Source organism: Mastacembelus armatus, chromosome 24 (assembly GCF_900324485.2).
Source record: "Mastacembelus armatus chromosome 24, fMasArm1.2, whole genome shotgun sequence".
Taxonomy (NCBI): Eukaryota; Metazoa; Chordata; class Actinopteri; order Synbranchiformes; family Mastacembelidae; genus Mastacembelus; species Mastacembelus armatus.
In genome coordinates, this window is record NC_046656.1 from 12,187,904 (window position 1) to 12,215,499 (window position 27,596).

The window sequence follows — 27,596 nt, forward strand, 5'->3', positions numbered from 1 at the left end:
ATGGTGTGGATCACTGATGATTCGCCTGGTGAATACGGGCAGATTGTGTTGTGTTAACACCCACACACAAACACACACGCACTCCCACAGGCACATTCTGCTGCAATGAGTCTCCCACGGGATTTTAAAAAAAAAATTGTGTTACTAACCAGTAATTATAAGAGTATCTATCTATCTACCTATTGGTTAAGTCTTTAGCAGTTTTTGCTTCATTGCATGTTTTTGGATAAATTCACACTCCACCCTCCACCTACACTCCACTCAAAAAGCAGAACCTTCCAGATATTCATCAGCACACAGCCCCAAAACAGAATTAATGCCTGCTGCTGTTCAGGGTTTATTTGTGTCTCTGTTTGTGCCTAAGTAAACCTAATCACATAATTGAGAGAGCATGAGTCCAGACAGGATTCTGCACCATACAAGTGAGTCTGGGAAATGATGTAAAATATATAAAATCAATGACTGTGTTTGTTTTTGTCTAGGATTTGGGACTGAGATCAGGTCTGATGAGTAGGTACACAGATGCAGAACTGGAAATAAAAAGGGAACAGTGAACATGTTGTACCCTAAGCATGATGTAGTCCTTCATAAATGAAATCACCAACTCATAATAAAATGACTAAATAACTCTTCAACAAATTAGAAAGTGGGCAGCATGGTGGATGAGTGGTTAGCACTGTTGCCTCACAGCGAGAAGGTCCTGGGTTTGCAACCCAGCCTTTCTGTGTGGAGTTTACATGTTCTCCCTGTGCTTGTGTGGGTTTTCTCCAGATACTCTGGTTTCCTCCCACAGTCCAAAAACATGTATGTCAGGTTGATTGGTGACTCTAAATTGTCCATAGGAGTGAGTGTGAGTGTGTGAGGTTGTTTGTCTCTATGTGTCTCTATGTGGCCCTGTGATCCCTGCCTTCCACCCAAAGAGAGCTGGGATAGGCTCCAGCAGATCCCTGTGTCCCTGGTTAAAGAACAAGTGGGTATAGATGATGGATGGATGGATGAATTTGAAAGAGGACTTAAAGAAAGAAAACTAATTGTTGCTGCAGTGAGCACTGCACACTTTCTGTTTTGAAGCCTCAGGTGAATAAATGTGAAGCTTTAGATGACACCTGTAATCAGTTTCATTGTCAGCGTGACATAGTAAACAAGAGATATGACAGGACACTGTTTGAACTAAGAGATAATGCCAAAGCATCTATCCCTCTGCTTTGACTCTCAATGCAAAGAACAAAGAAAAAAGTCATCTAATTGGATATAACGTCAGTCATATGTGAACATCTTCTATGTGAAGACACCTGCATAGTAGTATTTTTATTTTAGTTGTCTGTCATTGGATTTCTGTGCGACTCGCACAGTAGCTGGTTTGTTTTTGCATTGACCCGCTGGAGTATTTTTCCAAGTCTGTTTTCCTTCAGACCCACATGCCTCGACATGTTGTCTGGCTACCCTTCAACTAAGCCATTCTTTCTTAGTATGTGTTTATGTGTGTGTCACAGCTGTCTGTGTGCTGCTCAGTAACACAGGCTACTGCCCCATTGTGTGTGTTTGCTAAATGTTTGACTCACGCAGCAGGACAAGGTTTCAAGGGTTTCTCATGAAAATATTGCCCTTCTCCGTTTCTGTCCCTCTCTCTTCCCCTGTGTTCTTCTTTCTCTTTCCTCTGCACTTTCACAATTTCTCCTCCATGTTTCCCCAAACACACACACACACACACACACACACACACACACACACACACACTGGGATTTACAGGTAGTGACAGTGCTCTTTGGGAAGTGTTAGTCACTGCAGGAATGATGTTTGTGCAGTATACAGACTGCTGGCATGCACCAACGTGTGTCTGTGTTGGTGAAATAACACCATTAAACACAGCATGTTACTCACTGTTTGTACCAGATGGTTGCATAATGTGAGTGTCTGTTAATGACAACAATGTATAAGGTTTTATTTGTGCTCCTTTAGAATAACAGCATAATGTATGGCATACTGATAACTGTACTGTACTGGAGGAACTGATCTCGCTTTAAACTTAAGATAAATTTTACTCTCATTCTGCATCATATCATGTCACAAGAGCAACACGCGACATGTGTATGTATTGTGTGTCATTGTGTGTGTGTGTATCCTGATTCATGTGTTCCAGTGTGGCAAAGCAGAGATGCAATATGTGCCCCTTCAAAGTGCACTGCTATGTCTCTGTCCCACTAGAACTGAACATATAATCAGAAATAAATAATAAAATCTTCTTTCTCTGAGCCACGGTCGTAACTGGCAGGTTTGACAGTGTGTGTATATGAGCACTCAGAGATACATGTGAATAATAAAAAGAGAATCAAAGTAAAGCACAGAAATCTTTCTACAAACTACTAATATGAACACCTCTTTCCCGCTCAGGTACGAAGATGGATGCGAAACCCCAAAGTGAGCGTGGAGAAAGCCCAGGGGAAAGGGCTCCTCTACCAGTGTCCAAAGTGTCCTCTGTCTGAGGAGCTGTGGTACACACACTTGCCCTCGCCTTACGGCTGCTGTCATTATGCTGGCCTGCAGGGAGGCCAGTATTACCACCAGGAGCCATGCTCACCGTGCCCTGCCAGCGGGCAAACCAGTGCCCATGAAAAAAGCAAGAGCTGCAAGGTAAAGGGAAAAACAAATACAGATCGTGAAAGCCAATGTGTGAAGACTTGAAAATGTGTTTGTGTCATGTCCCACTATCCAATCATTAAGCCCCAATCAACAGCTTGCACCTCTGAGAATCATTTGTCACCTCCCTCACACACAGCTGTAGGCAGTGAGAAAAACACACTGGCTTTATTTAAAGGATCATTACAATTCAATACAATTTGTGTCTCATTTTTTTACTCTGACCATCATTTTTATCATGTTCAATGAGCTTTTTCTACATTGATGGAACCTTAGAGATATATTTAGGAGTCCAAAAGGAATTATAAACTATTTTGTAATGTATGTCATACATAGGGGGGAGGCCATCCCACTTATCTCCCGATGGTCTCACCACAAATCTCCCTCTCTGGCCTGCAGGTGGAAGTGTAGTCACTAACACACTCCGTAACAAGACTTAACTCATTTCACAGAGCTCCCTTTCTTTGCCTATTAGTGTTCATTGAAGTCAAAGAAGCAAATTAGGTATTTACAAGATTATTGATGTTCTGTTTTTCTTTGTTCTCCCCCATTTAAGTTGTGCTACAAGTGCTGTGCCATAACATAAATTCTGAGGCCACCGAAGACTGGAGGCTTTTTTTTTTTTTTTTTTTACATTTTCTTTCATTATATGAAAATTTGGAGCACAAAATATGCAACTGTCAACACATGCTGAGCTCAAACACACACCCACACACCCACACACCAGTCCATTCACACTAATGCTCCTGCAGGTGTCCAGGTTGTCCTTGGTTATGCAACTGCAATCATAATAGCAATTCCACTCCTATCAATCACCATACCCATCAATTGGTTCCCCACTGGTGTGTGTGCGTGTCCGTGTGTGTCCGTGTGTGCGTGTGTGTGTGCTTTTTCCACTCCAGTGGCAGGAGAGAATGACTCATCATCATCCCAGCAAGACAGAGCCACACTGTGCAGCATGTGTTTACATGAGAGTGTCTGCACTGAGAAACAATGTTGAGGTGTTTAAGAATATAAAACAGGATCATCTACTTGTCCATTGCTTCATTCTTTTCCTGTGACCCCCTAGTTTTTATTTTCCATTCTGTTTTGCACTGGTTTTCTTCTTGGCTGTTCTGTGTCACCATATCTCTCTATCACTTCCACCTCTTTCCCTCCCAGCCGACAGATTTGTCACTAAAGTGTCAGTGGGGTAACTGGTGTGTGTGTGTGCGTGTGTGTAGAATAAGTGGGTGTTGTATGAGCAGGCTAAAGAGTTAAAGAGGAAAGGGGGTGCAGCAGTGAGTCATGTCACGTTTTGCTGCAAAATATCAGAACGTGTGTGAAGTCAGTGTTGAGTTAAATACAGTTGACCTTCAGTAGCTGTTCATATCTTATGTGTGGTTTTGTCATCCAAGGTTAGATAAATGTTTGATTGCACTTAACTTACAACATACTATCCAGCAAAACCTAAGCATGGCCAAAGATTGCACTCTCCCTGTGTTTGACTTTGTCGGCACTGCCAAATACTTTATGACAAAATTCAGCACACAGACATCATGTTTTGCAGTGTTCCCAATATACTGTACCATATCTGGACACACAATGCTCTGCAGCTTAGGCCCTCAAAGCTGGTCTGCCAAAGCATGGTGCTCCACATATGAAACACTAACAGAAACATTCCCTTCACAAGCCAAACACGCTGCTCGGTTCTCCAGGAGGTCACCCACGGCCTGACTCAGATGCAAATGAGCGAACTGTGCCAGTCGCTGTCTAGCATGTGTATCAGACTTGGACTTAAGAAAGTGGGTTGATGATACCAAAAGGCTGCTCTCACGTTTTAGAGGAGGTGGAGATGAAAAAGCACAGACAGTGATTACAGGGAAAGCGAAAGCTCCAGGGATATTTGTTGTGGTTTGATACTATGCTCTTTATTTTTAGTAGTAAGAGAAACATGTTATTTTGCCTTAAGCGTCCTTAACGTTTGTCCTGCTCACTGTAGCTTTTCTGTATTACAGTCATTGAGAACTGAAGCTTTGAAATTGTTCTTCTGTGTTTGGCAGCAAATGTTGTTGCAGAAAAGCTCAACTGGAATTAAAGTTTTCACTAAGCCCAGAGCAGCACAGAATAAATACAATATAATTTCTTCAATATTTAAATGAATATGCAGACCTTTATCTGCTCTCTTACTCATGTAAGTGCTCTTTTTCTAAAAGAGTCGTCCCTGACAGATAGCCCACCTCCACATTCTCCTCCTCATTAAAAATGCATCATAGCACCTTTTTTTCTAATTAAAAAGCATCAGCACTATTAAAAATGCAGGTAGCTTAGTTTAGCCTTGACCCAACCCTTTGCAGAGCCATGACCGTGGTGCTACTTTCAATAAGTCTGTCAGAGCCAAAGCTAAATATGGGCCAAATTTCATGGCGTTATAAATGCAGTGTACTAAATTTATGACACCTGTATTTGTGGCATGTGGCAATCTTTACAGGGACAATACAGGATAGTGTTAAGAAGAAATTTGAATTAACAAAGGGTGAACATTAATGACTGGAGAGGAAAAATGAAGGATTGGCAGGGCTGATGGGAGAGACATAAACACAGGAAACAGCAGTGATAGCGAGAAAGAGATGAGAAGAAGCTTTATTAGAAGATAGAGGAGATGAGGTCAGAGGATCTGGCCCGTTGCCTGAGCATGACCAGAAATCAAAAGCACGCAGCAAAAATCCTCCTGATCAGGACATACTGCACTTTCCTCTGTACAAATCAGCAGACTTGTCAGATACTATACACACACGTGTGTGTGTGCATAGTATACAAAGCTAATGCAGCCTCTTCCACTAATCTTTTACATCAAGCCTGTACTGTTCTTGATGAAGAGTTAATCAGAAATGAAAAGAACATGACCTTTTGCTGACTGCTCAATGTCCTTGCATGTTATCTCTTTTGTCATACGTTTTACAAGAACTCCAGCATCACTTGCAGTGTGAATATTTTGTAAACAATGCTGCCACTGCATCTCTTCTTCCGGTCTGGGCCAGTGCCACTTAGTCACTAGCTTTTCTTACTAATCTATGTTTCCTCTCTACCTAGAAGAGGTATTAGCTTTCCCCCTCCTAATACAGGATTATGCTCCCCTTCATGGCTGTCGCAAACCTAAAAGCTGCAAACATCATCTTCCCCCTGAGTGCCAAAGGACAAAAGCAGTTCAGTGTCTCTTCCGTGCTGTTATGAAACCCCTGACGATTTATGAAAGATGTCTTGTCCCTGACTTCGGGATTAATTTCAGCTTACCAGTGCACGCTGGCAAGGACAAGGGTTGAAACAAGCTTTATATTGACCATCCAGAGCCTTATCAAATGTAGGAAGAGGATATAGTTTTTCTATGATTTCTAAGTGTTTTATTCATGATGGAATCTGAGGCTCAAATAAAGTAGTTGTAGCAAAAGTACGAATTTTGACACCAATTGCTGCAATCGAGGGGTAAAAACATTAACAATGTTACCGTTAGGTTGCTTACTGTATCAGGCGTCTGATTGGTCTGAGGTTCATAGTACAGCCCAGGACAACAGGTCCGTAAAGAACCCAGTAGAGATCATAAAGAACTATTTTCAGGGTCAAAAAAAAAAACCAGAAACAGCAGCCCCTGTGTATTTTTAGTACCTAGAATGGTGACACAGTACTGTACAGTAATTGAATTTCCATTTGTTTTTAGTGTATTATTTTTATATAACTTATTATGTAAGCTCATAGCTATTACCAAAGCTGTTTACTAGTATTAGCCCATTTCCTTATGGCCTGTTCTGAGTATGAATCAGGTGATGTTATTAATCAGTCATTGTATTCTTGTACTCCGTATAGTTTAAACAGCAACTTTACCTAGAAAGGGCTGTCCTGCAATGGTCCCATTTGTGCTTACTGTCAAAAAACATATTCATGCAGGGGAAAGAAAGAGAGAGACAGGGAGAGAGAGAGAGAGAGAGAGAGAGAGAGAGAGAGAGAGAGAGGAGGAATGATGGAGGTTATGGAGTGAGGAAGGGAACACAGGGATTGGAAAAAAAATCCAAGCAGACGAGAGAAGCCAAGCGTGTCCAAAAGAGAACAGTGATTTTTATCTACTCCCACGCAGCCTGTGTGATGTTGACTATTGATTAGATCTCATCTGAAAGGAGTGGCACAACATAGAGGGTGAAAGACTGCATTTAAATTCTTTAGAAATTGTCCTGGATACAAAAAACGTGCAACCTAATTTGTGAGATAAGCGTGTTAATGTTTTGTCAGTGTCACCTGGAACTTAAGCTCTAACTGTGATGTACCTTTGTCCTGGTAGTCCAAAACGGCCCGCTAAGACGATCAGTTGCTCGCCAGCTGTCTCATGATTAAGGGGGCATCATACTGTCTCGCTTTCCAAAGAGACAAAACAGAGGGAGACGGCCATTGGCAAATCCAGTTATCTTGTTCTCCCCTCAGTAGTGATGAGCTCCTGTAGGCCAAAGCTCTGTTTGGCGACTGCTAATGGGGGACATCAGAAGCAGAAATGCCCTCACCTTTGGCCTACATATTGGCTATTGACATCATCTTCTTAGATTGAAGATTTCTCACTTTTATGGTGCTTGGCTCTTTCTCTGTAATGCACTGCAGGATTTCTATTTCTGTTGGACTTTGCACTTCAGACTTGGGTTCTTGACGTCATCTTATCTGAGAAGTGCCTTTTCTGAGAAGCGGCTGATCTCAGGCAGTTCACTTCTTCATCGAGCTAATGGTTAATGACTCGTGTGTCAAATTCAAAGATCACACCACTTTCCTAGTGATCTTTTCCTGTCAGTCAAATGAATTTTTGAGGCAAAGATGCAAACTTTGGACTGCAGACATCTCCCATGCAGCTGCTCACTTGATGGAAATCTTAATTTGTAATTTATGAACTGACCCACAAACTTTAGACACTCATTTGGGTATAATGCAGCACCAGAAACTGCAGTCCACAAAATCACTCTTTAAAACAGTCTTAGCATAAAAGATTTATTACATGGTTATTAAACCAGATTGCACTAATTCTAGTTTCAGTAGGTGTACTGGTGAACTTTGTTGCCCTGGTGCATCTCCACATGTCTCTCCAGACCTGGTTTTATTTGCATTTGCGCTGAATTGCATTGCTGTCAATACACTTCTTAGCCAGGACCAGGAAAGAGAGGAAATTAAGAGGAACAATCCATAAGATCCAACTATATTTGATACAAAGAATTAAACTGAGAGCACTGGGAGTAAAAATCCAAGTTATTGGCTTGTCTTGCTTACTGTAGGCCTCTGAGCACCAGACAGAAATGTGTCTGACTCCAAACTTCTCTTTGTACTCTTCAGAACATTTCACATAATTGACTCAAAACTTTCCTTTCTCCTTGTTAAAAAAAGCAGTCACTCCATGTAAATGCCAGGCAGAACCCAAGTCTTTCAAATTCTGCTCTTAGTAATGAACCTGGTGAGGTGCCATCTTAGTGCTGGTATGAAGCCAGCTTGTATCAGTTTGGCTGGTCGCCAGCTCGCCCTCCAGGCAACTTTGATATTTTCCTGCCATTATCCATTGCCCTCCTTTCACTGAATCATATTTTTCTCCCCTGTGATTTAAACATATTTAAAAAGTATTTGAAGGACCTCTCCCAGGGACTGGAAAGCAGTTCTAAGCTACCACTGTTTAGCATACACTTAGCAATGGAAAACTGCTAATCCTTTGCTATTCTTTTGTTCCTAAGCCAAGTGCTCTGGCAATGGAAAAATGTGGTTAGAGTAATAAACTTGGAATTGTTTTTCTTGCGAGATCTGTCTTCTTTGCTCACAGTAGATGTATACTGTATATACACCGTAAAATGGAAGCGTGCCTCTGTTCTTTTTGCATTATACAGACTCTCTGAGTGTCTGCCAATGCACAAGGATGAGATAAATAAGCAAAGAGGAAGCAAAATCACACCTTGGCTGCAGTTTCCTGGATTTGTCATGATACAGCAAGATGTGTGAATAAGCTTTGTAGTGTTTCCAGCCGCAGCTATAGCAAGTTAGAGGGGAGCCAAGGAAGGAAAAGTAAAGCAGGTTGTTTGTGATACTGCAAACCATCCTGATGTACAGAGATGCACGGGCATATATGACTTCATGCCATGTGGTGAAATGTAAAAAAAGAGATTGTGAGGCATCAATATCCACTTCTCTGCCTCCCTCTTTCTCTCTGTTAACCTTGGCCCACTAGACAAAGGGGAGCACCCTCCCTTCTGAGTTTTATTGTGAGGGAATTTGGGAATTATTGTTGTTCTAATCTACCCTGAGAACCCAGCTAATCCCATCTTCCATCATGATGTTCAAGAGCTTATGCCAAAAGTGCTGTGCCACAGAGGCTCAGCAGCATCCTGACTTTGCAGTCTTAACTTTTTTTCTCCCATTCACATACTGAGCTGGGTTGAAACAGCTTTGTGCATTGAGGTTTTTGGGCTTATGGCACACCCTTGACAACCGAGTGTAGGGTTGGCCTCATGTGCTTCCCTGTGGACGGTATGTTTAGTCATGTTACTGCACAACAACAAGTTTCTGTGGTTGTTCTTTAACGATTTTTATCACCTTAGAAATATCAGCATGTTTGCATTGTCAGAGCACATTAACTTGCCGTGTCTAAGTGCAGCCTCACAGAGCCGCTAGCCAGGCTTTAGAGACACTCGTTTATCTTGAAGGTCGTTCACAAATATCTGTGAAATTAAGATCTAATCCTATTATGCAAGAGATGGGTTCCATCATGTAACTTTTGCTAAATTAGAAAGTCAAATCGTGTTAACCTCAAACCTCTAAAACAGGATGAGCCATGTCTGTGAATATATTTTGCAGTGTTTTTAAAGTCAGTGATCCAATGTTTTCACCTTTGGCCAATTTAGTCAAACTGTGCTCATGCAGTGTGAAATGTTTGGGTTGTTATGACTATCTCAGTGAGACAGGAGGTGAAGCTTAATGGCAAAACAAAGGAGAATGAAACAAATCTCATAATAGCCCCTGTAGTGAATAAATAGGCTCAGTGCCACATAGGTATATTCTCCTCTGGTTCCAGAAATGTGGCAGAAAACAATAGCAAGGAAAGCCAGAGAGAAGGCAGCTTTGTAATTTCCCAAAAAGAGTTGCAGAAATATACTTTAGGCAGAATGGAGGACCATGAATAATATATCCTTTGCATCTTTTCTGATCCCAAAAGATGAAAATGGTCTCAAAGTAACTTAGGGTCACTATCTAAAACTTACCCGGAGGCCCAGTTCCCTGTTTAACAATAACATTACCATCCTCTCCTTCCTGCTGACTTGTTTCTCTGATACTTGTTCTCGTTTTTCATGTTGACGCTTACCCCACTCTGTTGTTGGCTCTGAACAGTATTTCCCAGGGTTATTCTCCCCCATGGGAGTTACTGTACACTAGGCATTTGTATTCCATTTCGACTGCCTGAATCATCGTTCCTTGTTTCTATACGCATTTGGGTCTGACTTTCTGGACTCCCTCACACATTTTAAGATCTGTAGCTGCAGTCTAGGAACACAAGTAGGAAAAAGAAATGGAGAAGAAAGAGAAGTGACCTTGGTGTTAATGAGCAAGTCTTATCTGTGATGGTGAATAGGATGGCATATGTAAGACCGTCCCTTTGTTTGTCTTTTGTCTTCTCTTTGTTGCCATATCTCTGATTGCCCTTCATTCCCTTCTTCTACTTTATGATTCCCTCCCACTGATGCTCTCTCACCTTTCGCCCTCATTCTATTTCATTCTGTGTATACACAGAGGGGAGCTAGTGGAGGAAGGGATGAGCACAAGACTCAAAGGGGGTTACTCAAAGGGCCATAGGCAGCAACACTGGCCTGGTCAGAGGCATAGCTCTTATGGGATTTATGAAATAACACAATAATAATAATGCAATACTGCAGCTGTAACTACCAGTTAGAGAAGCTCAATAATATTTTTATCTGTTTTTTTTTTTGAGACCATCAAATTAGTTGGTTTGCAACTATGCCATTGATTTGATGAATTGATTTAATTTAATTCTATTCGATTTCTTTGGCTTAATGCTTCTGTTACAACATGTGACAATTTAATTTCCGCAGTAGACACAGGTAAAGTCCTTACACACGCACACAAACACTTACACACACTTACACGCACAAATGTCTTTTCATTCCTCTTGGGGACTTTACATTGACTTGCATTCATTTACTGGTGACTAACCTTAGCCATAACCACTACTTGTCTAACCCTCACCCTCACCATCACACTAACCTAAACCAAGTCATCACCAATCAAGTCATAACCAATTCAATCATTTACATGGTGGGGAATAGCATAAGGAAGCTCAAGACCCCACAGTGTGAGTGTGTGTGCAGGGTGTGGTTTCCACAGTGTGAATAGTACAATGTACACACACACACACACACACACACACACACACACACACACACACACACACACACACACACACACACACATAGACACATAGACACATATTATTATGACAGAATCTTATCACATTGTGTTTGACATCCTCAGTAATTGCTTGGATCCATTCTTTCCTTCCCAGCACTGAGGCATTATTATAGTCATGGAAGCACACACACACAGGGATTTTTTTTTTTTTAAGATTGGACTATACACTATCTCAAACACACATTTCCCCATGCTAAGATGTGGCAACGTAGAGGGCTGGCTGAGCAGCAGCAGCTACTGATAGAGACCTTGATAAGACCAATTTGAAATGGCTGCGGTCACTGAACCTGTCCGCTCTGTGTTCCAAGTACACCATTTACCTTATATAACAGCCATCCTGGGTCACTGACACATCCATCTATGTAGTTCCATTTCCTCAAGAACTATATGCACCTTGACCTTACCTTCCACTGTCCATGTATCTTATATATCTCTTTCATACCCAGTCTCTCTTCAGTGTGTGTCTGTGTGTGATTTTTAAGGGTATTTGGGTTTCACGTGATATGTGTTCTGTCAGTGCTAGTCACACATGCTAAATGATGATTGAGAGGAGTCTGTAAAATTGTCCTGCAGAGAGTTTGTCACACAAGAGGAGATTACTGCTAATGCTGAGACTGACTCACTCACTGCCTTCTGTGCGGTGCAGATCTGTTCAAATGTGAGTCACATATCGATGCTGCTAACACTAGCTGTTAGCAGGTCTTTATTGTTGCTTTATGTGACATTTGACCTTTGTAAGCTTGTAATGACTGTTATATAAGTATGCTCCAAAATTAGTGTATTTCTTTCCTTTAGTTTGGTTGGATTAGTCCATCAGTGGCTATAACTCTTTCCACATGTTACTGCACTGAAGATAATATTAAATGACTAATATGTGCTCCAACATCTTGGCTTTGTTATGCAAAATAAAAAGTCCCTGACCCTTTCTATGGGATATTGAGGCATTTGTTTGCTTTATACTTAATTAGCAAAACATGATTTATGTTATTCTTCCAGGTCAGGAAGTGGAAGATGCTGGCTCGGCATCATAACGACAGTACAGGCAAGCAGAAGGAAGTAGAGTCGGATGTCCACCTGGGCAGCTGTCAGACTTGGGGCATCCAGTCCTCGCCCCTCCTGGCCAGTCCGGTCATGCTGGAGTGCTCCATCTGCAGCGGGCCCTACATCAGCTACACTCTGGAGGATACCTGGCAGCCACGCCAACGCACACAGGCAAGTTCATTTTGTTTACAGTTAATTAAGCAAAACAGATACCGAATGTTAATTAATATTTATTACAGCAGACTGTACTGGGGACTTCCAGGTGTATTTGGTGGGTGTTCAGGAAATCCCCAGAGAAATTATAGATTGTTAATGACTTTGTTAGTTTATACAACAGATGATAGCAACATACAATGGAAAAAAAAATGTTTTCTCTTTTTTGGATTATGTACAGTAAGCAATTCCTTATCATACAATAAAATGGTAATTATATACACACCAACTAATGCAAATACTTGTTAAAGGAAAATGTGTCATGGGATTTTAAGTTTGAAGTAACTTGGTTATTATCAGAAAACACCATAGACAGCTCTATGTGTGTTCATTGCTTACTGTTATATTCAGGTTGTGATCATGGTGAGTGGTACCTTTTTGTGGAGCATGTGTTGCCATGATTTCAGAGAATGCTGCTCTATACATAATTTTTTTTTTTTTTTTTTCTTCTCTGAGGCAACTACATTTTTGCCCCGTGCTCTTGGCCCTGTTCACTGCAGTACAAAGTGCTGACTTCCACATTTACTTTTATTGCTGACCAATAGTACTAATTGGTATTCAACATGACCTACGCCTTTGTAGCAGCACTTATAATTGTCATGAAGTTGCTATAGAGTTTAGGACCTGTCATGGCTGTGTACTGAACAACTTTCCGTTTTAATAGATTTTCACCATCATTTGCCTTTTTGTTACAACACCAAACAAAACTACCAAAAACTAGTCTGATAAAATATGTCCTTATATCAGAACAGTATAATAGTTTACCACAAATGATTTTTCCATGGCAATGCAAATCGAAATCGCTGAACGTGTTTTTATGTTTCTATGTTTTTGTCAGAATATGTGGATATCAACAAAAAAACAGCTGTTAGTTCTCACTTCTCTTTTCTTTGATGGGAAAAACAAAACATTTCCATCCTTTTTACTGTTACATGTGTTTTATCTCACAGTATGACTCAGAGTCAAGTCATATGAACCTCTACCTCTTCTCGACCATTACAAAGACAAAAACTATTCCTCCTTCTGCCTGTCCTCGGCTCTACTTCTCCTGAACAACCTTTTGGAAAAAAAATTTTAAATCAGCATTGAAGTATTAACAAACAGAAACACAAGATTCAACATCACAATGGAAACAATTTCATCAGAGCACTGAATCAACAAAAAGCCTGAAGTGAAAGAGGAAACATGACAGAAGTCAGGCAGGTTCAAGGAAAAAGGGCAAAAGGGCATGACTATAAGATGGGTGTTGACTGTGGAGAGATGTTGACAGTATCAGATCATATGAACATCTAGAAATATGCATGTGTGTGCATCCAAGAGGAAAGACTAGGCTACTGTCAGCTATATGAAGATCAAATGGCCAACATGATGGGCAGATTGTTAAAAGCAGCACTTCTGAATGAATAAACAAACTGATGAGACTGAAACAACTTATTCAGACACTCTCTCTTTCTCAGGAAACACCCATGGGAGAATGTTGAGAGCAGTGATAAGTGCTCAGGGCTGCAGCATGGAATAGCAAACTAGGCTAATACTGTATTTAATAGAGATGCTTGGAAAAGTCTGACTGACTGATGAAAAACTAATATCTGACATGACAGTGCAGTTTCATGGGAATGCCCTGAGATGCACACACTGCCAGTCCTGTGACAGCTGCCAGTTACCCTGTTACCATATTTATATAGAGTGGATCAAAGATCAGTTCTCACACAAATACACAAAAATGCATTGGTAGAAAGTACATACATTCAATCCAGTACTTTAGTAAAGTGTGGTTCTGAAATACTTGTACTTTCCATATGCATTTCCATTTACTTCTAGTTCAGAAAAAAGGAGAGAAATATTATATTTTCCCTTCCATTTATTTAACATCTAAAGTTTCCAGATTAAAATTTTACATAAAAAAAAAAAACATGTAATCATTTTACAAGGATTGAAGCAGATGTCCTGTTTAACCCTTGGCTCTAGCTGAGAAGGATCAATTTCAAACTGGTGTTCAATCTCACTAAAGCACAATCATGTTACAGAGCAGAGTTTTCTCACCACTTTCAGCACAGGGCCTCAAGTGATTTAATGCAGTCTCACCCTGGAAACCCAGCCTCATTAAAACACTTCACGTGAGAAACATACTGAAACTGGTGCATGAACCAGTCTGGGTCAGAAACCAGTGTTTTGATTTGGAGAAACACTGATTTAAGGTGCTGCTGTTCAGAAAGATCACAGCTCATGTTGTCACTGTACATCAAAAGTTCTCAAGGGCTAAAAGAAAAGCAGCTTAGATTAGTGGTTTCAATGCTTAACAAGAAACCCTTTAAATCTATTTCATAATTCACCAGAAGATGTCAATGGTTAGATGGACATTAAAAGAAAAATCAAATATAAATTAGATTAGCATGTGTTTTCTCTGCTTTCTCTTGTGTTTCTCTGTGTTTTCTCTTTTTCTTTCCATTCAACTGGATTCAAACAAGAAAATTTCCCAAACTGGATTTGTAGGGTGGCATAATGACAACCAACACAATGTGTTCCCTCTGTTCTCAGTTTCCATCTATATTACATGTATTTCTGTGATATCCATGGATGCACAATCTGAAGCTCGAATTGTCAACATGACTGCAAAGTTATAAGTTTCATGAGTGTTTTGTTTAGAGCAAGTTGTCTTAACTCAATATGTATTCTGTAGTTTGGACTTGAACACTACCTCAGGAAACTGTAGATCACCAGGCTGTAATACAAGCATGTCCAACTTTTCATTTGCTTGTCTTTGTTGTTTGAATGCTTGAACCGTTTTTACTAAATAATGCCATATTTCCCCTCCAGGCGATGGACCTCTATTACCACAATGAGTCAGACCCAGACAGCTACTGTTGCCCTGGCGACAACAGTAAGTCACCACCAACTAAGCTTGTTGTTTTGTATTCTTCCACTTCCTCCGCTCTCTCCTTCTTTAAAGAACTATAACTCTGGTGCACTCAATTCTCATACCTCTGTTATCTTTCTCCACCCCCTCGCTCCTCAGTCCCAGGGCATTTCTCATTATTATCTGCACTTCAGTTTATTTTCACCATCAATCCAAAATGATCTTCCACCATTCATTTTCTGTCAGTTTTTCTTGTTTGTTGTTTTCTTGCTGTTGGACCAAGCGATTTAACCTGCACACACACACAAACACACACACACACACACTTCATAATGTTACCTCACTTGGCCCTCTAATCCAACCTCTAAACTGCCAGAGTAATAACTGTTGTCCATAAACCAAGATTACTGTTTTGTGGAAACTGGCAAAAACAGTAGTTAGAGACACAAGACACGGGACTGATCATCATCCACATGGCACTGTGACCTTTCTGTTTACGACTTTACTGCAGCCGAAATATGTGTATACTTTATGTTTGTGTGCTTGTTGCTTACATGTGTGCCACTGGGTGAGAGTCCAGAATAAGTTTATGGCCATCATAACTGTAACTGCAATTTAATTTTCCATCACGCACATTATTTGTGCACAAACACTGTGCAATCCAAAGGCCACATTTGCACATGTGTCACGTTTGGCACAGAGCCGATCTATTCCCCATTTTATTTTTCTTTTATTATTATCAGGAACCAAAAACAAGCTCTTCTGACAAGTCTTTTTTTTTTTGCATAGTTGTGAACATTGTTGTTAGAGGTGATGGAGTAAATATTCAGGTTCTTCTCTCATGTAAAAGTAGTCATATGTTTATATGTATGTTTGCATAGATGTATAATGTCTAATCATTTTACTCCAGGTACTCTGGTTTCCTCCCACAGTCCAAAAACATGTATGTCAGGTTGATTGGTGACTCTAAATTGCCCATAGGAGTGAGTGTGAGTGTGTGAGGTTGTTTGTCTCTATGTGGCCCTGTGATGGACTGGTGACCTGTCCAGGTTGTACCCCTGCCTTTCACCCAAAGAGAGCTGGGATAGGCTCCAGCAGATCACTGTGACCCTGGTTAGGAATAAGTGGGTATAGAAGATGGATGGATGGATGATGGATAGATAATGTCTAATCATAAAGAAATATAAAATATGAAAAATACTGGAGACTGAAAACAGGAATGTAGCAGATTTTTATGGACCTGCACCTCTACGAAAGAAATGTGAACCATACTGTGGTGAAAATGTTTTTCACTGGGAGTAGTCTGCCTGGTAATTACGGGAGTTTTTAGTGTATGTAGAGAAATCCAAGTAATTAGCCGAGCTGGTGACAAGCTGTTCCTGTGTCCTCGGCCGTGATGCTGCTACACCCTGTTGTTCCAAGTTAGGCAATTAGTGACTTTAAGAGCACTTATATGTAGAAAAGTGTCACATATCAGACTCATTACAACGACACAGCAATTTGTGTGATATAAAGAGGAGTTCAGAGTAACAGTGAGACGAGGACAGATCCTGTAAAAATAATTATAGGGAGTTGAGTTTGACCATCTAATTTTCCAGCAGTGCAAACAGCAAATCATGTGTGTTTTGGTTTTTTTTTAGAAAAAGTATAAAGTTGTCTTATGTAACAAAGCATCTGCTGAGGATATTATTAAACCACATTAGTATGTTCATCAACTTGCTGCAATGCAGTTAATCAGCATTTGCAGCACTTGTAGTGCTTTTCTTTCTCCATTGCCCACGGGTTTATGTGATGTGTGATTACTAAGCTCAGATTTGTGGGCTGTTAATACTCATGTTGTGGGGGTGTAAAACTGTTTACACAGTTACATTTTGGGGACTTAATGTCTTTTGCGGGGAAAAAATGTGAGTCAAAACATAAATCATTCAATTTTAGAGTGATATCTCACTTTAAGGTTAGGTTAAAGCCTAGATTAAGATTAAGTGTAGGGTTAAGGCTACGGTTAGTCTTCAGGAAATGAATATCCTGTCCCCTTAAGTGATGGAAACATGATACTGCGTGTGTGTATTCAAAGATTACTCTTTTGTTCTCAGTGACATAACATGATATGATCAAATCCTTTTCTGAGGCTGTTATTTTTCTTTTCACCCACCTGTTATGACACAACACTCACCTGTGTCAGATTACCTTCAGAGCTAAACAGGGAAACAGCCGAACATTTCCCTCAACTTCCTATGCGGTGTTGTCTGGGCAGAACAGCATTTCAGCATTTATTCATAAGTAAATGAATCTAAATTGTGAATTAATTGTGTTGTGTCGAGCAGCCATATGTTAATTATTTATTCTCCATATGTGTATGCTTAGAGAATAATGACATTTTTGCATGACCTGTTGTGACCTGTAGTGATATATTAGGCCATTTAATTTGAATGAATTAACTAGAAGTGTACCTGCTGAGCTCCGTCTCTATTTTTACTATGAGTTTATAATTAATAGTTATGTACCAGGTCATTTCTAGGAAATTCTAACAAAACTCTGCGACCTACAAAATAATATGTTGCCAAACACTCTCATAAAAACGCACACACACACACACACACACACACACACACACACACACACACACACACACACAGAGCAGCAGATGCCCCTATCAAACAGGCTCATGCAAGCTCAAGAATTTAACATGTCAAACCGGGAAGTAGTTATCTGTGTATCTACACAGATTACTGTATGAAAAAGTAGGACACATTTTGAGGGCCGATCTAACCAAGTAGTTACCCCGTTGGCCACCAAAAAAAAAAAAAAAAACACACACACACGCATACTGACAGTGCAGCAGTGACAAAATAAAAGCCTAGCTGTCCCCTCTGAATACCCGAGGCATTTATGTAACAGTGTCATTTGGTTCCTTACCACTGAGGCTCATTCACATTCATCCCGAGATCAACAGTGGCCACAAACATCCTCATCATCCCCTGCACGGACAGCGGACATTGCAAGATGGAGGGATGGGAGAATGAAAGCGATGAACAGATTTAATGGATGGATGTCATCTGCCGGAGACAGCTTGAATATGGGCATGTGCAGGTCTTTGTGTATGTGTGGTTACACTGTAGGTGGGTGGATTGAGGGTATTTGTGTGTTTGTGTGTGTGTGTGTGTGTGTGTTTGTATGTGTTTTTACTACAACTCTAATATCCTGCACCTCAAACCCTCTGGCACTGCAGTGAACCCCTTCCTGTCCTTTAATGAAATGGCAGCTAGAGGGTGTGTGTGTATGTGGCGGTGAGTCAGTGGTAGCTTTGGCACCGATGACAATGCCACTACTGGGTTATGCAACCTAACAGTGTGTCTCACACACACACACACACAAAGGCGGTAAACACACAGCCTGTGTATTGTGGAGCCTCCTCTTGTTCAGGGCCCGAGCCTCGAACAGCCTGCAGATCCAAAAGGGAACGAGGGCCAGATAGGAAAATCACTGAGTGGACCTTTTGTTAGTATTGCTCCCCCTCTCTCTTCTACTTCCGGTCTCCTGATATTCTCTTAACGCCTCTCTCTCATTTCATTCAACTCTGGGCTATGGCCACAGATAAGAACAGTGCTTGCACGGTAGCGCAGGTAATGTAATGTCTTCTTCATCTCCCCTTTCAATCTTCCGCAATGCAAAAGTATTATATATTTTTTTTCTTCTAGGACAAGTCTCTATGCTAAAAATCTACCAAGTTTTCAAGGTCAGCCCAATTCGTTGCTACCTCATGCTTCCCTTATGCTCTTGCTACTGTCCTTTGAGAAAGCAATATGTGATGTGCAACGTTTCACTTGTTTGGCTCGTGATGCTTTCAAGTGCTGATCAGAGATGTCGAGAGAAGTTTGTGTCCCACGTAGACTGCTACTGCGGTGATGGTAGTGAGGTATTGTAGATTAAATGCCAGTTGAAGGATGAAGCACTGCAACCTGTGCTGTCTCAAGGAGAAATGTCTTATTCTAACAAACTGTGCTAAGTTGTTGGTGCTGCAGTGAAAGAGGCACGCGTTGGACACCTTCATGGAATCTGGGAGGCACCTGATGTGTCCTTGCTCTCTGGTTTAGAGTATGCATATGTGTCTGCAAATGCTGTCAGTCTCTCTGCATATCTGTTTTGCCCTCCAGCTTATGTGTGTGCATGTGTGCTGTCAGACTCCCTGCAGGTTTGTTTTGCCTTCCAGCTCTGAGTTATGTGTGTGTATGTCTGAGTGTGTGTGCATCAGGTGGCTGTAGGAGGCAGATTAATAATGCATTTGACTTGAGTTAAAGGAAGAAACAGAAACGACAGTAAAAAAGTTGAGACTATATTTTAAAAACTGCAGAGTCACACATGCACCCACGCTTTGACTTTCTCTGTGCGAGGCCGGGGTTCAGGAAAGGAAGAATACACACTCTCTCACACATACACAAAGCCATGTTCCTGATACTCTATAATTTGTGGATGAGTATTCACAGATTGTCTTCGGCTCTGCATTTCCACGGTCTAATAATGGTTACACTCAGGATACATGGCTGTCACATAAAAATATATGTTTTCACACACTAGTCCTATGGCTCACCTTTTAAATCTGTGATCTAAAGATTCTGAACCCAGACCAGCACGATAAATGAGGACAGGGAAAGTGAAAAGTGACTCAGTGGATTTAAAGTGTGGTTGTGCTGTTCAGCTTGGCAGCTTCCAGGGTGCAAGTGTGTGAGAGTGATCAAGGCATTCCTAAAAATGAGACCACTGCTTCCACTGATGCTTCCCTAAGTAAAAGCCTAAAAATGCTACAGCTGAAAACTTTGTTTTTGAAGATTAAGTTTGTTCATCCATAAAAAATTACAATTCTTCCATCATAATTAACCAAAACTGGTAACCATTCATTCATTCATTCATTATCTATACCCGCTTATTCCTAATTAGGGTCACGTGGATCTGCTGGAGCCGATCAACACTGCTTACCAAATCACAAAAAATAAGTGATAATAAAAGGGATAATAAAACATAATAATAAAAAGCTGACTTTAAAATGAATCAGTTGACTTCCTTTAAAAGTTCAGTGTACTGTATACTGGTTAGTGTATGTGTGTGTGTGTGTGTGTGTGTGTGTGTGTGTGTGTGTGTGTGCGTGTGTGTGTGTGTGTGTGTGTGCACATGCAGCAGCTCTCTTTCATCCTCCATGATCCCCCTTCATCTCATCTCTTTTCATCCTTTGTCTGTTTCAGATTTCAAAGTTGTCTGCTTGACTTCATCATTGTGTCCCTCATCTCTGTTTCCTTTTGTTAATTCTCTCCTCTCTCCTCGCTCACAAAAGAAAAAAAAAACCCACATTATTCTATGAAAATACTTGGGTGTACACACATGCACAGCATAGCTGGGAGAGTAATTCATCAAGAAATAGAGTTAATTAATATGCTGCCAACTTTGAATTAATGTGAACTCAGTGAATTTCCAAGTCCGGGGGTTACTTTTTAGTTCCCAGCCAAGTGGGTGAAAGGCCTGAGCTGAATGGCTGTAGCTGGGGGAGATGCATATAGTGAAGAAGAAACTAGGAATTTTTAATAATGAGATGTTGAAGTGTAATACAAAGGAATCATCAGCTTGGAGATAGTGATATGTTGATAATGCAGCTTCCATAGTGTTGTGCGCTTAAACAATCTGCAGTTAAAGCACCTCGGTTTGGTTTACATAGATACAATATTTAGCTCAAACAGGCATGTGTTTCATAATAACAAAATTAATACTTGTCGCTTTTGTTAATTTGTAATAAATGTTAGGACGGTATTTTCAGTGGCTGGACTCGGAACTATGAGGTGCTTTTGAAGGTACCATCCACCCCAGCCCTGAGGAAAACTCATGCAACCATGCATGATACATAAGACTGTAGGGTGGAAGGAAATAGAGGCGGGACGTCTCCGCCCCAGAAAAAGAAAAAAAAAAAATCTGCTTGATGAAACTCTCCAAGGAGAGGTTTAACGGTGTAGTTCGACTACCTCCAAGTCTGGGAGCCTAAAGTCTCTCTCCTGGTTGTGATTCGTGAACTAAAGCATCCTTATGAAAGACAAAACGACCGCTTTGACGTGTAAGTAACCTGCATATTCATTCAAACGCAACGTCCAATCGAAACATGTCTTTATAATATTCCAGTAAAATGCGCGCAGGGATCTGTGGGCTAGTACTGATTTTACTGTGAGACTTGATGACATTCTTGCGGTTACCGGCATGTTGTGATATTTATGGTTTCTTCGGTGAGGGTAAAGCGCAAGCTCTTAACCTACTTTCTGTGTCTGTGTGGTTGGGAAGACAACATTGGCAGACATACTTGGGGGGCGCTCCATTCACCCCATAATCCCGTGACCTGGATTTATGGTGCCGTTATCTGTGGAAATGTCTGGCTGAAAGAGGGGTCTGTTTGAAGTGCCAGGGAAACCTTGGCAACTCTCTTTTTCAACTTTTTGACCGCTGTCGCTGCAGGGAGTCACAGTGAGAACTCTTACAGATCTGAAAAGGGAATCTGGGGTGTGTGTGTGTGTGTGTGTGTGTGTGTGTGTGTGTGTGTGTGTGTGTGTGTGTTTAGATGTAGGTTATTCGACTGGGACCGACCATTTGTGACTTTTACGCGTGATGTAAGACGCGGTGTATATAGGTACACTCTGTCCCCATACACTGCATCGTATTGTAAAGCTGTTCGCTTCAGTACATTTATCCCACTATTTCCCCACTAAGTCTTAAATAGTCAAAAATAGCGCAGCGTCTATTCCTATAGGCATTTTAATGTGTCTTTGTTATTCCGTTTTTACGCACCTTTACTTATCCCTCTTTAAATGGATTTGGCCCACATAAGTGATATCGTCTTACATACCTTCATTCCACTGAGGAGTGTAGATAATACGCGGACCAGGTACCTTACGTAACACTGGCCATCTGAGCCCGGTCTAGTTATTAAGCTTGTTAGCGCACAAAAATCATAATAGCCTATAATTATGTCATACTCAGTGTTTTGGATGGCCATGAAGACCAACCAGTAGACAAGTCTGTAAATTGTGAATGTGAGATGTATGTAAAATAGCCTCTACAGAGATTCCCAGTCTGTAATTTTCCACAACCAGTGGCTTTTCTTGGCATCTGGCCCCATGAGCTTGGGCTCTCCCTCTTGTCTTTTGTGCACCGAGGGAGCCTGCGTCACCCTCAGCCGTTTTAATGGAGAAGCAGCCAAACAGTAAAGCTGATAGGCCTAGTTAAGAGGCTATCAAATGACTCGTACAGGACTTAGTTGCAGACTCAGGGGGTTTGCCTGAGAGCATGTGGATACAGTGTGACAAAAATACGCACGACCTAAGGGAACATACCCGAATCTCACGAACTGGAGCACTTTTTCTTCACAGGCGCACATTTGTACAATCTGCAGTGTTTCTGCACTCCTGAAACTTTAAGGGACAACATATGTTCCTCCACATCTGGATGTCATTAGTGTATAGGATTTGGCTTTGGATCTTTGTGTGAACTGCAAATGTGCTGCCTTGGTGACAGTTTCAGACTTTGTGACACTTGGGATGTTAAGCAAGGTTGCCAGGGTATTGCACAAAGATATATGCAGACAGCACAAACCGGCCTTTCACTGAGGGCCAGTAAAGGACTTTTCCCTTTATTTTTCCAGTTTCTGACGCAAGCAGATCTCGGGGTGTGGCCATGACGCGCCGGGAGCGCAACAGTCGCTCAATGGTCGAGAACAGGACAGGTCTACTCAAAGTCCTAGAACGAAATGTTTACATGGGATGACGCCCACCGGGAGGTGTGCGTCTGTGGCGCAGCTCCTCCCTCATACTGACCTGTTATAAAACAAGAGTCAAACACAACAAAGTCGCATTTTAGCTTTGGGCAGTTGATGCGTGCAGAGCTGCTGCTTAACTCAAAATCATGACGATCAAAACAGAAACAGAGAAGCCTGTGCTGACTTATTCGAAATCTACACGACTCGTGGCTTTAGTTACCGGTATGGGATAATAACTGGATATTTTAATAGATGGAAAACTTTTTTTTTTTAACTTTTTATTTCCATATTTTAATCTGTTTTTCTGTTTTCCTTTATGTGCTGCAGCTTTCATGAAACAGAGGAGGATGGGTCTGAACGACTTCATTCAGAGGCTTGCCACAAACTCCTACGCCTGCAAGCAGTGAGTAACATCTGACTCATTTTTCTGTTTTGCAGTCATTAGTGGACAAAACACTGGGAAAGGGCTGTCATTTCTCCTCTGCATATTTTGAAACTTAACATGACTCCCAGATCAGCTGAATCACATTTTTAAAACAACAATTTTTGTCCATTTGTCATCAGATGAACTAACTTGTTTCTCTTCTCTTTTTTTCCAGCCCTGAAGTTCAGTCTATTCTGAGCTTAAGTCCTCCCCAGGATGCTGAGCTCATGAACACAAACCCTTCTCCTCCTGTAAGTATATTTGAGTTAAAAAGTGAGTTGTATTTACACATGCAGCGGTGCAGTAGCGTGATGCCTGTTGGTGTGTTTGAAATACATTTTGGTATTATGACTCTAAAGTCTTCATCCCTTCCTCTCTTGCTCACCAACCCGCCCACAGCCCAGTCCATCCCAGCAGATCAACCTCGGACCGTCCTCCAACCCTTCGGCCAAACCCAGCGACTTTCACTTCCTCAAGGTGATCGGCAAGGGCAGTTTCGGCAAGGTCCTGCTTGCACGCCACCGTGCAGATGACCAGTTTTACGCAGTCAAAGTCTTACAGAAGAAGGCCATCCTGAAGAAGAAGGAGGTAAATTTACATGCACACAGGCATTCAACTGGATTAACCTGCTCAAAGGTGTCGCCTCGTCAACCTCTCCAACCCCTGCTCTTTTCATTCCTCAGGAGAAACACATCATGTCAGAGAGGAATGTGCTACTGAAGAATGTCAAGCACCCTTTCTTGGTGGGCCTGCACTATTCTTTCCAAACAGCAGACAAACTGTACTTCATCTTGGACTACATCAATGGTGGAGAGGTAAGTTACTGACTGAACTGCTGACAGAAAAGAAAAAGGATATGAAGGAGAGATGATAGGGGAGAAGGGAGAAGTGGCGCTATTTAAAGAAGGAGCTGAATGGATAAGGAAGGGAAGCTCAAATAGATTCTGAAAGAAGAAGCTGTAAAATTCTGAAAGTTTTTGGAGGAGTGACAGAATGAGCAAGAAACCCAGACAGACAGGGGGGATATCCTGTCATGAGAAGCAGAATAAAAGCCGTAGTTTTTTCTCTTTCTTTCTCTAAAGGAAACACCTCTCAGGAAATCATGGGGGTGGGTAGGGACAGTGGGAGAGACTCGGGGGGCCAAAATTAGCAGCGCCATTCAGACTCGATGCATGACTAATTGTGCTACTTTCCTGCAATTGTTAGATGAGCATAGACAGTGGTGATTAAATATTGGCCTCATCTGGAAACAGGATGCATTCACTCTCCTTCTTCCCTTTCTCTTTTCTTCCCCTCCTTTTCCCCTCCATCTCTCTGGTCTCTCACTACCCCTTTGGCCTTCATTTAATCTGTCTGGCTTTGTCAAACTTTTTAAGCTGTTGCCTTCCTGCCTCTATTTCCTTTCTGTCTCTGTAGTTGTCTTTTATTTTTTTGTTGTTTTGGGTGATCTTACAGATATTAATTTCCTACATCTGTCCCATGATGGTAATTTAAGATTTATTGCAGAGAATCTGTGATATACTCAAGATATTTTAGGTTTTTTTTTTCACAAACTGTCACGTATCTGCATTTGTTGAAAATAATGTTTGTTTTTTTTCCCCATTGTTTTCTCTTTGTTCCAGTTGTTCTACCACCTACAGAGAGAGCGCTGCTTCCTCGAGCCCAGAGCCAGGTTCTACGCAGCAGAGATCGCCAGCGCCCTGGGATACCTCCACTCCCTCAACATTGTCTACAGAGACCTGAAGCCAGAAAACATCCTGTTGGACTCCCAGGGACACATCATCCTCACAGATTTTGGCCTGTGCAAGGAGAACATTGAGCCCAATGGGACCACGTCAACCTTCTGCGGTACGCCAGAGGTAAGGATGAAATCTCCAGGAATTCAGACCTCCATTGTTTCAGTTTTTCCAGAGTGCTCTGAGTTTTCTGTAACTCGTCTTTTTCTGTCTGCAGTATTTAGCTCCCGAGGTGCTGCACAAGCAGCCATATGACAGGACAGTAGACTGGTGGTGTTTAGGAGCTGTTCTCTATGAGATGCTCTATGGCCTGGTGAGTAATATTCATGTTGCATCTTTTTAAGATACACTTCACCCTCAGTATGCTCTTTAAATTTCACAAATACACAGTATCCTTTATAAATAGAAAGTTAATCATCCTATTTTTATCTCATTTGTTTGTGCTTGAATTAAAATGATACAATTGGTTTTTGTCACATGTTGCCAAGATGCTAATCAATTCTTTTTGGCCTTCCCCAGCCTCCATTCTACAGCCGTAATACAGCAGAAATGTACGACAACATCCTGAACAAACCGCTGCAGCTGAAGCCCAACATTTCCAATGCAGCCAGACACCTGCTGGAGGGGCTGCTGCAGAAGGATCGGACCAAGAGGCTGGGCTGCACAGATGACTTTGTAAGTGTTTGATTATGTGATTCTATGCGTGTACCTTTATGGTTTATTCATATTTTATGTGTGTTAAATTACATAATTTAATTATTTGTGTCTCTTTTTAGATTGAAATTAAGAACCACATATTCTTCTCCCCCATCAACTGGGATGATCTCAATGCCAAGAAGATAACCCCTCCCTTCAACCCCAACGTAGTACGTTTCTTTTTAATAGTTCAATAAGTGCTGATTATGCCAGATATATGAGTTTCTACAGTAAAATAGAAAAAGTTCCCACACTTGCTCTCTTGTTTCAGTCACATAACTTGATCAATTATGGCTAGGTATTCTATAGCCTGACTGATCCCTAACTTTTCCTCCTCTCTGCTTCCATTTCTCCTCCCCTCAGACGGGACCCAACGACCTGCGGCATTTTGATCCAGAGTTCACAGATGAGCCAGTGCCCAGCTCCATTGGCTGTTCCCCAGACAGTGCACTTGTCACAGCCAGCATCAAAGAGGCTGCTGAGGCCTTCGTGGGCTTCTCCTATGCCCCATCAATGGACTCTTACCTATAGGGTTTAAACACAGGCACTTAATGGACACCAATTTAGACTTACAGGACATGAACTACAGCATGTCCATGAACTTGCATCTTGACCTCACGCTACATTTCCCAATCGGGATGATGGATATTTCCAAACCAAACCCCTGCAACAACTCTGCATCATACACGTGAACTTGCCATAATCTCTCCAGCTCCTGAATGCACTGAAGAAGCCTTGCAACAAGAGGACATCTGCCATAAAAGGACTCATAGGGTTTGTAATCCACCATCTTACCCTGATCTACCAACGCACAAATTCTTCAGGGGTCACAAACCAAGATCGCTCATCAGACTTCAGTAATCAATCTTTAACCTGATAGTGGAGGTCCTTTGCACATAGCTCAGGCAGCTCTAAAGCACCCATTGACCCCGAAGCCACAACTGACAAGCACACACACACACACACACATACACATGCCAACTTCCACCTTTTCTCAAAAGAGGAAGGCTGGACTGTACTGTACCAGCCCCAAAAAGGATCTTCATCTATGTAGCAAACATTTTCACCCTTCTGAGACTCTGTCTACCATCTATGAGGAACCACCTGCTGAGTCTGAATGAGTACCTTAGAGATGACATTAATTTTGGTGCTTTAGTTTCTTCTCATTTTCTTTTTCTGTTTAAAAAGGGAGCCATTTGAAGCTGAATGTTACAGAGGGGGACATTTTATTTCTCTCAAAGGTGCCTTTATTTTTTTTTCTCTCCATCATAACACACATTTTTGGGGTTTGTCTGTGGGAACCTCAGTGTTACTGTTTCACCTGCTACACACCTGACTGCAGGTTTGGGGGAGCTGTTTTTGTTACCACCAGAGGGGAACGATGTAGCACTAAGTTGATGCACCTATTCTATCTTTAACAAGCGAGACGCAGGAACTCAAACGATGTTTCATTATCTTCATTTGCACATAAAACAATAATAGTAATGCTGAGAGAGAGAGAGAAAAAGAGCGCACTGCTGCTAGGTGAGGACGACTGATGTGTTCAGAGGTGTTCGTGTAGTTGTGCTTGCCAACTGCGTCCCCCTCATGGTCTTCCATTTGTCCCACAATAATGTAATGGCAGCCTGCAGACAGGCTGGCAGCATAGATACTGAACATTCCATTTTAATATTGCTGTAATGTAGTTTGATGGTATTTAAGTTTGTTTGTATATTTGGAGTTATGTGTACTAATTTTAATTAT

At 41.4% G+C, this 27,596-nt stretch overlaps 2 protein-coding genes across 3 annotated transcripts in view; both read left to right on the plus strand.

Moving 5' to 3' along the window:
- LOC113137561 (uncharacterized) overlaps positions 1-13,409 on the plus strand; it is a 16,418-nt gene extending 3,009 nt beyond the window's left edge. The window contains exons 3-6 of the mRNA XM_026319291.1: positions 2,392-2,631; positions 12,100-12,315; positions 12,709-12,720; positions 13,308-13,409. Coding sequence (XP_026175076.1) covers positions 2,392-2,631; positions 12,100-12,315; positions 12,709-12,720; positions 13,308-13,409 — 570 coding nt within the window. The remainder of the gene's footprint in view (positions 1-2,391; positions 2,632-12,099; positions 12,316-12,708; positions 12,721-13,307) is intronic.
- A 7,762-nt stretch (positions 13,410-21,171) lies between these two features.
- Positions 21,172-27,596, plus strand: LOC113137645 (serine/threonine-protein kinase Sgk1). Of its 2 annotated transcripts, none has more exons than XM_026319458.1 (10): positions 21,172-21,308; positions 23,325-23,400; positions 23,597-23,672; positions 23,821-24,009; positions 24,105-24,236; positions 25,044-25,280; positions 25,375-25,470; positions 25,677-25,832; positions 25,934-26,023; positions 26,217-27,596. In XM_026319458.1, exons 1-10 carry the CDS (start codon positions 21,281-21,283, stop codon positions 26,382-26,384), a joined length of 1,248 nt encoding a protein of 415 aa, XP_026175243.1. In that variant the 5' UTR covers positions 21,172-21,280; the 3' UTR covers positions 26,385-27,596. The 2 variants fall into 2 exon arrangements, with proteins under 2 accessions (XP_026175243.1, XP_026175242.1); XM_026319457.2 differs by lacking the exon at positions 21,172-21,308 and adding an exon at positions 22,868-23,219.